General features: G+C 37.3%; 2 protein-coding genes across 3 annotated transcripts; both read right to left on the bottom strand.

The window, feature by feature from the left end:
• Window positions 1-1,303: 1,303 nt before the first annotated feature.
• Window positions 1,304-4,339, bottom strand: LOC18614604 (cation/H(+) antiporter 2-like). The gene is made up of 4 exons (XM_007052432.3): window positions 4,169-4,339; window positions 3,079-4,065; window positions 1,865-2,778; window positions 1,304-1,763 (listed from the first exon to the last, which is right to left on the bottom strand). Exons 1-4 carry the CDS (start codon window positions 4,322-4,324, stop codon window positions 1,469-1,471), a joined length of 2,352 nt encoding a protein of 783 aa, XP_007052494.3. The 5' UTR covers window positions 4,325-4,339; the 3' UTR covers window positions 1,304-1,468.
• A 2,964-nt stretch (window positions 4,340-7,303) lies between these two features.
• On the bottom strand, window positions 7,304-12,400 carry TTA2 (fibronectin type III domain protein (DUF1423)). Of its 2 annotated transcripts, none has more exons than XM_007052433.3 (3): window positions 12,099-12,400; window positions 8,988-11,955; window positions 7,304-8,174 (listed from the first exon to the last, which is right to left on the bottom strand). In XM_007052433.3, exons 2-3 carry the CDS (start codon window positions 11,923-11,925, stop codon window positions 7,606-7,608), a joined length of 3,507 nt encoding a protein of 1,168 aa, XP_007052495.3. In that variant the 5' UTR covers window positions 11,926-11,955; window positions 12,099-12,400; the 3' UTR covers window positions 7,304-7,605. The 2 variants fall into 2 exon arrangements, with proteins under 2 accessions (XP_007052495.3, XP_007052496.3); XM_007052434.3 differs by having other exon boundaries at window positions 8,988-11,972.
• Window positions 12,401-13,646: the final 1,246 nt, after the last annotated feature.

The raw sequence follows: 13,646 nt of genomic DNA on the forward strand, positions 1-13,646 counted from the left end.
ATAACCAAAGTATATACTATTCCTGTCTGAATTATCCTTTTTTTTGGCGATTATTTCGAGCGGTTGATGCCCACATTACTCCCAATGGGCAGACAAAACACATAATATTGTCAAGGGGTCCATTTTTCATGTGACTTTGAGTCCACCTGGGTCACCTCACCTTCTCTGACTGTTCTTTTTGTGCATGAATTGGAAAAAAAAAAAACTTGAAGTTGCAGACAACTCTTACGCAGATAAGCCGTTTATAATAATAAAGAATCTATTATGATTGATGGATTGCTTTCTCAAAAGTAAATCTTGATGATTAGACTCTCTTGCTTCCAGAAAAAAAATAACAAGCATACACAGGGCAATCCATCAATCCTTTCCTTGATAATTTTGATTGCCATAGATTTCAAATTTATGGGATGAATTAAAAGTGTTGAGGTTTTTATTTGACTCTTCCAAATACTAGTAATGGGGAATGAATTCAAACAAATTGATTACAGACAGTTTACAGGAATGAGGAGGATGTTGAGGTGCATCTGCATGTGCAAACAGGGCCCAGGTGATAGTGACATCTAAAAGAAGAAATAGGATTTTATGGGCCCAAAACTTTGACTTGTGGTTCCATCTTTTCCTCCCTCCAGGTCCACAAGTGAAACTTCGTGGGTCTCCCCCTTCTCCTTTCAAAAAATTCAATCCCAGCTAACTAATTGAGTAATAGTAACTGGAAATGTTCAATGGTGGTTTGAGGAAGAAAACAGTACATACCTTGAGGTATTTATTATGGTCAATATGAACATGTAGTTTGTCAACTTTCTTTTGATAAGGAAACTCATCAAAACAATCTTCTTATGATTTTGGGTTGAGCATTCTTTTCTCAGGCTTGTTTTATTCCAAGCCCAATACATGAAATGGTGTTTAAATGCACATGTGAATAGTGCGAGAAAACACAAAAGAAAACAGTCTGATTGCCTATTTGTTCACAATTTTGAGATTGAATATCTGAATTATCATGAGTGTGGCCTTGTGGTTGCTCACCAGAATTTCTACAAAGGAGTTTTGGTGCTTGTTCAGTTGGATCTTTAAATGTTCCCTTGTTTCTGTCACAGAAATTTTTAGGCAAAAAACTTGGTAGTAGTGAGTGATATGTGCAGTGCATGTTCATTTTCAGTTACCAAGAAAACAGTCTAGCTCCAGCTTAATCTTTCTACTAATTGCTTCCCAGAATGATTAATGTAGTCGCCTACTACCTGCAGGCAGCCGGCAGGCCCATTTATAAGAAAACAAAAAGTTTTGATCATTCTGATATCTTCAGCAGTGACTTTAAGAATCTTTTCTGGAGGAATTGAACTTTTTTTTTTTTTTGCAACATATCTAACACTTGTACAATCTGCATTTAAGCTAATTAAACCAGAAACCTTTGGCAGGGCAGCTAACCTAGAAATAACTTTACATGTATGTATATTTCCTAGATTACCAGTAATTAGTCATCGAGGAGGCCTCCGCCTCTCTCTGGCTCTGAGTGCCGATGCCGTTGGATCACCAAGATGGAACCACCAATGTTCATTTCTGAAGAAGCCAAGAGATCCCCAACCAACCCAAGCTCTGGACACTCCTCCCAATCGCTCATACCAGTTGTCAAGGGGCTATTCCCTCTCCCTCCCTTCCCAACTATGAACAATGAATACATGTCCGCAATTTCTCTTAGGGCAGCTACCGTCTCCACCCCATCGCTCACATACTTCTCAACGAAACCAGCTTTACCCTGTGCCACATACCTAGTCAAAAAACTATTTGTGTCATAGCCAATTGCAGAAAGAAAAGGGTGTACAAAAAAAGTTAAATCTATGAGTTTTTGATGGGTGGTATATATGTGTACCTGTTATAAAAGGTTTCCACAAAGGCATTGTCTATCTCGTTCTCTGTCCCCACGTTTGATATTGCCATGATGACCTCCTCATCCTTGTGGGATGCATCGTTAATCCATGAACTGTGTCTGCTCGATGTTGGTATGAAGCGGATGACAGTCAAACTAACTTGATTGTGCATCGAAATTCTTTTGCTACATGCTAAAGCCTCACGATCATCAGGGCCACCAAAGAACAATGTTACTATGTTTTGCATAGATGGAGAGCCATGCGGTTGTTGGAACCCAGTTTGTCCTCGGTCAACAAAGATACCTACTGAACATGGGGCATGGCGAATTACCTTCTGGTTTATAGTCCTTATTTCCTCCATGCTGTTCTCCATTATTCCATCGATCCTTTGGTGCTTGTGAAACGGGAGGAATATAATAGACACACGCAAGTCCTCGGCACCATTGCACAGGTCTTCGTTTATGGTTAGAAAGGAGGATACAAGTTTACTTTGGTGGGTCAAAATTTTGGTCTCTACTGTGAAGGAGTCAACAGCATCATTGATCTCTAGCACATCATTTCCACCGTACTCTTCCTCATCGCTGAATTGATCACCATCTTCCAGTTGATGGTACATCAATTTGCTTTTTCTTTTCTTTGGAAGCTCCACCAGATGCACCAGGTATGGCTTGATGGGTGCATTTGGGCTGCCACCTAATGCTGAGATGAGGCTAACATGCCCTGAAACATGGCGTGGGACATATACACAAGCCAACATTCGGAGCTCACTCTCTGGATTAAGTATTTCGAGTGTGGTAGGGTACTGAGCACAAGACTCTTCTCTGTTTAATAAAATGGCAACTCCTGGCCCTATGATCAATGTGTCAAGGACTACTACTGTCAAAAGAAAATTGTGAATATCTGTAGCCCAGACCATCTGCAACAATTAATGACATAAAATCAGCATTGACAAAAGTAAATATAGCTGCGCTTAATGACCAATTTGCGAGCATAAAACTTTCTTCCTCTTGTCAGCAGCAAGCTGTCTACTCGTGTATAACAAAGACTCAATTGCAACTTGAATTCCTAGAATCATTTCTAGATTAAACTTTACTGTAGGGTAAAACATAGCCGCAGATACCAGCCTGCAGTGATATGACTAACAACCTTATTGTTCCCACCTTTATGCATAATAGACGTGTAAATATGCAAATGCATACATCAGAAGATAACTTACTTTGGGTTGCGGGGGTGTGCTAATGAGTATAAGGTCGTAGTTGCCTTTCAAGTTGAGTAAGAAAGCAAGGATCAGAGCCTCATTCCATGGGATCTTTAGGTAATGACACGCAGCAAAAGTGCCGGCAATTCTAGTTCCAGCGCCCACCAGGATCATGAGGACAGTGAGAGCAATAACCAATTTGTTATTAAGAGCGCTTAGATCAAATTGGAACCCTGTGTAGCCAAAGTACACCGGAAGAATGAAGGTATTTACAGCGTAAGTGAGTTTGTGCAACAATGTCCGAGCTGTTTTGCCCTCTCTAGGGAACATCAGGCCAACCAGGAAACAACAGGTTATAGCTGTGTAGCCAATCCATTCCACAAACAAAGAGAGACATGCAAGAAGAAAGATAATAACGAAAACTTCGCTGTTTGTAACGAATCTGTTATTCCTGTTCCTTCTGTTGAAAAAGTATGACAGATACTTGTTCACAATGATTAGTACCAGAGTGAAAAGAGCAATGAGGATTGCACCTCCAAATTTAGAGAAGGAGGTGAATGCTTTGAGCGTACAAACGACTACCACACAAGACATTTCATTGACCAAGGAAGAATAAATTGCTAATCGTCCTAAATCAGCAGTGTCAGACTTGGTTTCTGCAACCAACCGAAACACGATAGGAGAGGCTGAATTTGCTAAGACTGTCAGGATAAGCAGGTAAAACGAAAATCGCTCGGTAGTGACTCTGAATACCTTGGTGAGCAACCAGAAGAGAGGTCCACCAAAGATGCAGGCCAGGATGGAACCCCCTCCTGCAATGATACTTACAACGCGAAAGTTGCGCTTTAAATAAGGCATATCTGCTTCCAACCCAATCGAGAACATAAAAAGCATTCGACAAATGAATGAGAAAAACTGGTAGTACTTTGCAGAAGAAGCCTGAATGAAGAATTCTTCAACTCTGTCTATACGGGACAAAAACGAGGGACCTACAACAACACCAGCCTGATACAACACAAGACATTTCAACAACATGTATAAATATGCGTAGCTGCCTTTTTTAAGAATTCTTTTTAGATTTTTCCAAGAAAGATTTTGAAAGGCTTACAAGAAGTTGCGCAACAGGTCCTGGTTGTCCAATGGGTTTCAAGAGAAGGTGAAAGATATGAGAAATAACGAGAATGCAGGAAACCTGAAAGCTTGTTGTGATCAAGGGGTTAAATGCGTCCACTGGTCGACACATTAATTGTTCCGTTGCCTCCATTTTTGTATGAAGAATGACAAGATCAAGCAAGTTGAAAACAGCGATTCGTTAAGAGGTAATTGATGAAGGTGAACTGTGATGACTTTCTGCTATCTTCCCCTTCCTCTCCTTGGAAACCTCTGTCTCCCTGTTGCCTCCCCCTCCCTCTCTCTGTATCCTTCGCTTTTTGATGGTGGACCTTTCTTCCCGGATAGTTGGTCATGTAAAGTCGGAGGGGTATTGACTTTTTGTTTCCTATTTGTAAAATAGAACCCTTCCATGTACTTTTCTAAAATTTAGCCCTGCATCATCAAGCTTCATAAAACACCCATAATTAAAAATAACCTTGACTAATATTTTCCAGGTTTGCATGGCAAAGTACCATGGCCTTGTAACTTGTGACCCACAGCATTCAGCTACCAGAGCTGACCTGGGTCAAGCCTCTTTTTAGGCTTGAAGCACAAGAATTTACTTTCACATTAGGCCGACAGTAAAGAAAGGAAAAACAAGAAGTATTTGATGTTGTTTGACACCTTCGGTTGGTACCCTCGTCTGTTTTTCATCGACTAAATTGGTCTTACTTTCACCTAAAAGGAGGTTTAGGTTCCAGAATTTTGGCATGGAAATTCGTCCTAATCTAAGCGTTCTGCTGCTAATTGAAAAATAACTTGTTAAGTAAAAAGTTTTTCAATGTAAAATATTTCACAAATAAATTTAATATTTTTAATAATAACAAAACATTCTTTGTTGTCTAACTTTAATTCAAAGTGTAGAACAAAGTTTATTTCTTTTTAAATTTGATGATTAAAGATAAATCAAAAAATTTGCTCACTTAAAAAATGGGTTAATCGGTTAAAGAGGGAAAGAAGAAAGGACTTTGTTAAAATAGAACATTATTAACTGATTAATCAGTTAAAGTAAAGCTAGGTGCTACATAAAAACAAGACATAAAAGCTTCAATCAGTTAGCTTCGAGCTTAACTGATAAGAAGGTGCTAAAAGTGAAACACAAAAGCTTGTTAATCGATTAAGCTATAAGGTTAATCGGTTAAAGCTCAAATTTGAAGTACCTAAAAGCGTCAAAATTCAAATTCAAATGATAGTGATCGTTAAAGGGAACCAAACGAAAAGATTCAAATTTGAAGAGCTCTTAATCAGTTGAAGCATATTTTAATCAGTTAAGAATGAAACAAGAGAAGTTTTAATCAGTTAAGAAGAGTATTAATCAATTAAGTGAAGGTTAGTTAAAAACAGTGCATGAAGATGTTTTAAAATAGAATGTTTTTAATTAGTTAGAGTTTCTTTAACTGATTAACACAATGAAAAGAACTGTCAAACATGGTAAGTCAAAGAAAGCCTAATTGGTTAATGGCTGTCTTTAACCGATTAATAAAACATTGCTTGCCCTTTTGATTTTAAGTACTACAAAATAAAATAACGGCTAGAACAAGGCTAAAACTATTTCTAACAGTCAGTTTTTGTTTTCAACGGTTAAAACTGATTTTTCAAGTATAAAAAGCATATCCAATGGTCAAAATAAAGAAGATAAGCAATCTAAAAAGAGCCTAAAAGAGCAAAAGCATTCTCTTTGCAAGTGTATTCCATTACAATTCTTTGTAAATTTATTTGAGCTTGAGTTTGTACATCTTAGATCAGTTTGGTGATCAATTGTAGCCAATCTTCTTCTTATCTCTTGATTGATTAGAATGTGCAAGGCATTCTAATGATAGTTGTAAGGGTTTAGAGTTTGGATTAGAAGCTTTTTTTGTAAAAGTCTGATGGAAACTGTTAATTTCACTAGTTTAGTGAAATCGGGTTAAAAATTTTCAATTGAAAGATCAAAAGAGTGGATGTATGTCAAAGAGATCAAACTATTATAAACATTTGTATTTTGTCGACTTTTCTATCTATCTTTACTTAATGTCTTTTAACTTTAATAAGTTTGAAGTCTTTCTCTTCTAATTACACAAAAAATTTTCGAAACTCGAGTTGATTTTAAAATGTTCTTTTAAGTGCTATTCACGCTTCTAACACTACTTCAGAACCAACATTAGATGGATGTGTGGACCAATTATCTCCTTTATTGCCTTTGCTTTGTACAGAACCTAACGCTTTTCTTGGATAAATTATCTTACTTTAGGTTAGCGAGTGTTTATAAATACCAGTTAAGCAAGCTCGTATTTGATAAGTTTATTTAATGATTAGTGCAAAATAATCATTCATATGATCTCTTATACAATACAATGCTAGTTTATAATTAAATTAAACTCTTAGTTTAAAAAAATTATTTTATCATTTTTTTACCATAACATTTTAAAAATATCAATATTTATTAATTGTGCAAAACAGGTAAAACTTATACTTATATATACATTCGTCAAATGATAATCATTAAAATATTTTTTATTATAATTATTAGTAAGATTTATTCAATTTATAAATAAAAAATTTAATTACATTAAATGATTTCATTAGAAAATATTTTTAATTTTAACAGTATTAAATAATTTAAATATTAATATTTTTAAATTAAAAAATTTTAAAATAACTATAAATATAATTTTATTTTTTTAATATAATAAAAATTAATATTAATATTCATCAAATCCATACTTGTAGATTTAGTATAAGAGTTTTGTTTTTTCAAAAACATCTTACGTTTATTGAGATGCAAGACATTTTTCACAAGTAATGATTATTTTTTATTAATTCGTAAAATATTTTATATTTAAAATAAATTTTTTATTTTCCATCATCAAAACAAGTATAAGTTTCGAAAATATTTTTTGAGAAGTATTTTATGTCCAAACAAACCGACCCTAACATCTGGTACAATCATATTACTAGGAAACTTAAAAAGACTGCAGAGCTAACGACTCAAGAAATCGGTTCATCATGCCATTAGAAGGAATCATGGGTGCTTTGGGATTTACAATACTCATAAAGACCTATGGCTTTGCTCCGCTTATCCTCCAAGCAACACAGGCAGGCTAAGATGATATTCAACCAATGTACCTTCAGGCAGGAAAAACCATGATCTATAAACCTATCTCACAGATAGCATCGGTGAAATGGATGTTTAAGACATGAAGAGAGTTGCATCCCTGTACATATTCTGGTTAGCATGGGAGGAGGTACAGAATCTAGATTGCAAGACACCTACTGATTAATAATAACAAAAAAACTACAGAAGCCTTGAATCATATAATGTATACACATTATAGAACAACAAATTTCTGCACTACGATGAAATAAACCTGAGACAACAGTTCTACACAAAAGTGAAGAACGCGTCAATTAGCATCACATGGCAAGGTTTCGTCTTGTGGCTTCCATTTTCAACAAAAGATCTTTAATATCGGCTTCCATTCTTGTCTTCATACCATTGTATTCCCTATAAGCTCTGTCTAGAGCTTGGAATTCGTCAAACTTTTGTTTCCGCATTTCTTCCGCCTCAACCAAGCGTAACTTTGTGATTCTACTCATATACTCTTCTTCAATCTTTTCATTCTTCGCCATTGCAATTCGTTTCAGGCCTTCAGCTTCTCTTCTTGCATCATCAGCACGTGTTTGGTACATTTTGGCCTCTTCCTGTTTGATTCTTACGAAGCTCTCCAGCTCAGGCAAAAATGATTGCTTTTGTGCACTCCTCTGCAACTCTGACTCCAAGCGGTGTTTGTCAGGCCGCTCAGTTCGTTCAACATGGAAACTAGGAAGTAGGCTAGATGAACTTTCCAGTTGAGGAGCTTTATCTGAATAAACAGATTTGAGCCATGTAGCATCCTGACTAGGCCCAGCTATCCCATTGATTCCTTTACCTTGTTCCTTTCCGGACAAAACAGTAGTGTTACTAGGCTTGGAAGAATCACTGTCTGCAATCAGAACAGAAGATTTGAGTGGATTGTTCAAATGGCGTTTAATATCGTAATAGTTGAATTCCAGTGCAGTAATCCAGTGCAGTAATCAGAGCGATTTACGACTACAACAATATGGTTCATATCTTTTCTAGATGGATGTTGCTAATGAGTGCTCAAGGGCACTTGTTAAGGTGCAATATATTATAATTTCCTTCCATTAAATTTATTAGTTGACAGTCAGAATGTGCCATTTACACAAACAAAACAAAAGATCATAACAAATAAAATATACCATGAATACAGTTAAAAAATAATATTAATAACTGATCAGTTAATTGGAACCACCATGATTTTGTTGGGCCATTGCAAAAGAACAAAAAATAACACATCAAATGGAGATTTCATATGTCTCCCCCGCACCATACACAATACAAAGCAAATGGGAATGCAAAATGGTGTCATTAGGTAAGAGGTTCTCAACTGTGCATATCATACACAATATAAAGCACAATTTTGTAGAAACAAGTTCTTACAAGAATGAGGGTTAAGCTTTCCATAAACCACTAAAATCTGGAATAGCATATAGCAAAACTATATATGCAATGAAAAAATTCAAATCAATCCCATACGTTCAGGAAAACTTTATACAAATTCTAAAGGGAACAAAACTACACCTAGTAAGCATTGTATATGAGGGCGAAAGAGCAAACACATAACTAATTTGAAAATTAATGGTAACATTTTTAACTTAATTAGCTTTTTAACCAAGTTAATAATTATCCTAAGAAGAAATAACATAATTCCTCATTGGGGGGAAAAATCACTTACCAGTCAGGAAACCCATCATCTGACTATAAACCTCAAAAAGGTCAGACTTTTTGGCCAATCTAACAATCATTTGATTTGCAATTTCATGCAGCCGTTTCCCTCTCACATCTTTGCTGCCAGAGAAGACCCTCTTGACATATTCAAGTTCTTTGGAAAAAGTTTCAAGCGTCCATTCCTTTGCAAAATTCTGAAAAACCTCCTTTACAAAGCCAAACATCTCAGAAGGATGATCACAGGCAACACAATGAAACTGCATCTCAGCTGCACCATGTCCATTCCTAATATAAGATTCCCTTAATCCACAATCCGCATGGCACCAGTGAAGACACACATCACAACCAACCCAACTACAAGTATTAGATGCCATGTCAAACTTTGAACACACAAGACACATACAAGCACTGCAAAAACCATTCTTCTTTGAGCAAACCTTGCAATCACATTCATCCACAGGCACAGAACTCCGACACATAAGATTTCTGCATCTTAAGTTCAGAAAGATCTCAGCCAAATCAGAAGATGAAATGCTGTTGTCCACCTGAAAATACTCAGGCAGACCAGTTTTCAACGCAACCAAGATCTCCAATTGAGCCCGATGCGATTTTAGCAGTGTTTCCAGTGTTAAATCAGACCGGCTTCGTAGGGCTTCCTGAGATGCACGAAGTTGTCCATGCTTTTCTGCATTTAACATAATCTCACGAATGCTCTCTTTTAGACATGCTATTGATTGTCCAGTCATTTCATGAAACTTCCTAGCCATGACATAGATAGGCTCAGAAACCATCTTGCTTATTACTGTCTCAACAAAATCGGCTCCACCTATCAGAAGTTGTTCTTGCTCTTTCTGGCTACTGCTCCTATATAAACCATGCTTCTCCCTCATGGCTCGCTTCTTCTCAAAGCTATAATTTGAACCGATTTCATGAGATCCAACACTCTGTGAAGGAGACCTGACATCATTCTGTTTATGAAAACTTAACTGCCTCTCAAGTCCATTGGGCATCTTTGAGCTTCCTTCTAAAGAGTGAATATTTTGTGCTTGGACAGCTGGACTATTTGCAATGCCCTGTAATGCTTGAGATTGACTGAAAGAGACATTTCCATTCATCAAAATTCTCTGAAACATGGGAACATCTTTATGCCTTGACTCATTCTGAGACTGCCATGCTCCTTGAGAAACTTGATCAACTCCCTGAAATATGGGGCGACTGTGAACAGATTGTTCATAGTTATCCATGGAATTCTGAGTCAAAGAACAACTTGGATTATGGTAAAATGACTGAGAACCGGAAAAAGACATGGATGCAGTAAACCCATCAGAGTTGGTACGAAATGTATTGGTCAAGGACTGTACACTCCTACCATGGCTAGGGGAGCCAGGAACTGCATCTGTATCTCGAGCACCAATAGGCAACAGCACATTTGGTAAACTAAGAGAAAGATCAAGTGACTCCAATGCCAGTTTCTCATCTTTTGGCTTATCAAGACCTGATTGCTCTGCCTTTTCCACTCTCCTAACAGGAGAGCAAGAGAACAACTCAAAACCCCTGGTACTAGGCCCTTCCATATCAACTTCCACATTTTTCGATTCCCTTTCAATCCATACACTATTTTCTGCAGAATCAGTAACATTTGTGGATTCAACAGCAACACCTTTCCCTTTATCCTTGACATTCTGACTCAAACCTATCTCTACCACATCCATATTCACGTTGTGATCACCATTTTCCACTGCAACTTCCTTATTAGACTCTGCTGCCTCACATTCCTCAACCTGCACCTCAAGATCGATCCCTTTATCCTCCTTAGAGTTCTCTTCCAAACAGGATGACTTCTGCACAACTGCATCTTTACTACTATTTTCCTCACATTCACCACCAACCTTCACACCTTCCTCCTTTCGAACTTCATCACCACCCACATCATCCATCTTATCCCCACTACCACTACTTCCACCATTCATACTCTTTCCACAATCCTGCAACTCATCATCTTCCTTCCCTTCATCTTTCTTTTCATTCCCCATCTCCTTATTGGCCTCCTCTACAACCTCCACAGTTGAATTCATCTCACCTGGCTCATTCTCCACTTCTCTATGACTACACTCTTTCCCCTCTTTTTCGACCCCACCTTCAGTAGCCAATTCAGGCTCAGTCTCAGCTTGAGGCTCAGGATCAAACTCACCTTCCTCCATTTCACTACTAGTCTCACTCTCAACCGGTGTTTCCTCACTCTTCTTAGGTTCTCCACCACCACCGCCACCAACACTCTTAGACTGCTCACTACCTGAATCCCTTGACAATGTTGGCGACCTTGACTTAGACTTAGACTTGGAGCTCCTCCTCCTCAAATCCTCTCTCTCCCTTGTTTCCCCAACCAACCTCCCTGGCCCCAAAGAATCCCTCGACCACGTTGGTGACTTCACATCCCTAACCTCCCTCAGTTGCACCTTACTCCCTCTATTCTCATCAATTCCGAACCTGCGCCACGAGCTCCCGCTCCCACTTTCACGCCGAGTGCGATCCCTTTCTGATCGGAATCCCTTTGGAAAATCCCTGCGAGGCCCGCAGAAGCTCTCCGACCTATGTTGGCTGCTACTATTACTACCACTCTCTCTGTACCGATCAAACCCTACTTTTCGCCTATCAAAGCTCTCAAAATCGTGCTCTAATCGCTTCCGGACCAGCCTCTCCCTTTCCTTCTCCCTGCCGCTATCCTCATCAGCCACGGATCGGTCTCGATCATACCGTGACAAAGAAGATGAGATCAAATTGCTTTTGGTGCGGGCGTTGCTTTCGGAGGCTGTGGATGGTTTATAATAGAAACCGCTGCTACTGCTGCTTCGATGAGACGATGATCGATTCTGATTCTGATTCGATTCTTTACTTGCATTTTTTTCATAAGAGTCGAGATCGTCGCTCGATCTCAATCGCTTCATTTTTTGGTATATCAAAGCACTAATCTTTTCCTGAAAGAAATAAAAAACTAATAACAGCAATATGAGATACAGAGGATTGAAACCCTAATTTTGTGCCCAAAAAAAGCTACGTTTTTTTGGAAAGACAAACTAATTAATAACAAAGAAAGCTTCGAGCCTTCGACCCCGAATACCTGGAGATTTGCCCAAAACTCATGTCGACTTTACATCTACAGCAGAGAAGCTCCCAATATTCGCTCGAAGCCTTCGTTCCAGTTCCGGAAAGAAACTCTTAAGCCAACAAAAGGAAAGAAAATGAAAATGAAGCCTCAAAATGCGTCAAAATTTGCCCAAAATTCAATTCAAATTTACGGAATGAACCAAAAAGCAAGGAGCAAAGGTTTTCAAAGAAGCCCTAATTTTTGAGTTTCTGGATAGATAGAGAGAGAAGCTTCTAAATTTTGTAAAGAGAAAAAAGCAGCAGCAGCTGCATCAGCATCAGAGGAATTTCAACTTTGTGTCCAAATATGAAAATGAATTTACAGATGCACCCCCAGTATGTACAAGGTAAAGAGAGAAGATAAGAAGGTGGAAATTTTGGATTTAGGTGGGGGCAGAATGGGAACGTAAATTTTTTTTTGAAGAGAGGAGTTTTATCACAGTCAACGCAGTTTAACTACTGGAGAGGGGGAGAGTTTGGATACGCAAAGTGCAAGTGGTGCTTGCCTGCCCTATGTTTTTTTAACTTGGGTTTGGATCTTCTGCAGGCAAGAGTAGTCAAACTTCTTTTCAACAGCCCAATCACTCCTCTCCATCTCACTATTTTTCACAACATTTTCAATGCCAATAAAATAAAATTTTCTCTTTTTTCCTTCTAATGTGGACCAGTTTATTATTATTTTTTAAAGTCTCCAAACCATATAGGTTAGCCTTTTATCAAATTTTGAGTAAGGAATGCTAATAGTTGCATTAGGAGAATTGTTAAGGTGTTGCTTTTGGAAGGTAAACCATACTCTTCATAGAAAGAGAAAAAGATAGGTAAAATCTTAATAAGTGATTTAGGACATTTAACTAGTATTATTAGTGGTCCATTACTAGTAAAGGTTGGTAAGAACTCATTATTTATAGAATTTTTCTTCAAAAATGTTGGTGTCCACTTATTTGATTTGATAAATTTTATTAATTAAATATATCATAAAAAATCATCAAAAATATTTTTAAAAAATATTTTATTAAAAATCTGTCAGTAATGAATAGTAATTATTGGAGAAATCTTTTCTACTGAAAATGGTATGTTAAAATGCTATTTTTAAACCATAGTTTCTTTTTGGTATAAAAATATTATTCATTTAATATAATCATTTATGTTAATCTTAATGTTACCATAGTGATTGTTATTATTATATTAATTTAAGATATTCTTTTGAAAGCAAACCTCAATACAATGTTTTAATAGAATTTGTAGATGTATTAGTGCCTTAAAATATTCAAAAGAAAACCATCCCCTTTAACAATCAACCTTAATGTCTTTTGACCAAAAAATGTAAGAGGACTATTTTATCCTCAATGCTACAGGTGGCTCGTTATGATTGGTTCCAGTGCTGTCACTGACTACTTTCTATGGGAGTTACCTGAAATCTTTTTTAAATAAGATTTACCTATTGGCCATTAATCGCAGCTGAGTCTGCACAGTCTGCAGCTTTTGTCTTCCAAAGTTCTGGCACTTGTTGGTGTACACAAAA

Source organism: Theobroma cacao, chromosome 1 (genome assembly GCF_053813885.1).
Source record: "Theobroma cacao isolate CCN51 chromosome 1, ASM5381388v1, whole genome shotgun sequence".
Classification (NCBI taxonomy): domain Eukaryota; kingdom Viridiplantae; phylum Streptophyta; class Magnoliopsida; order Malvales; family Malvaceae; genus Theobroma; species Theobroma cacao.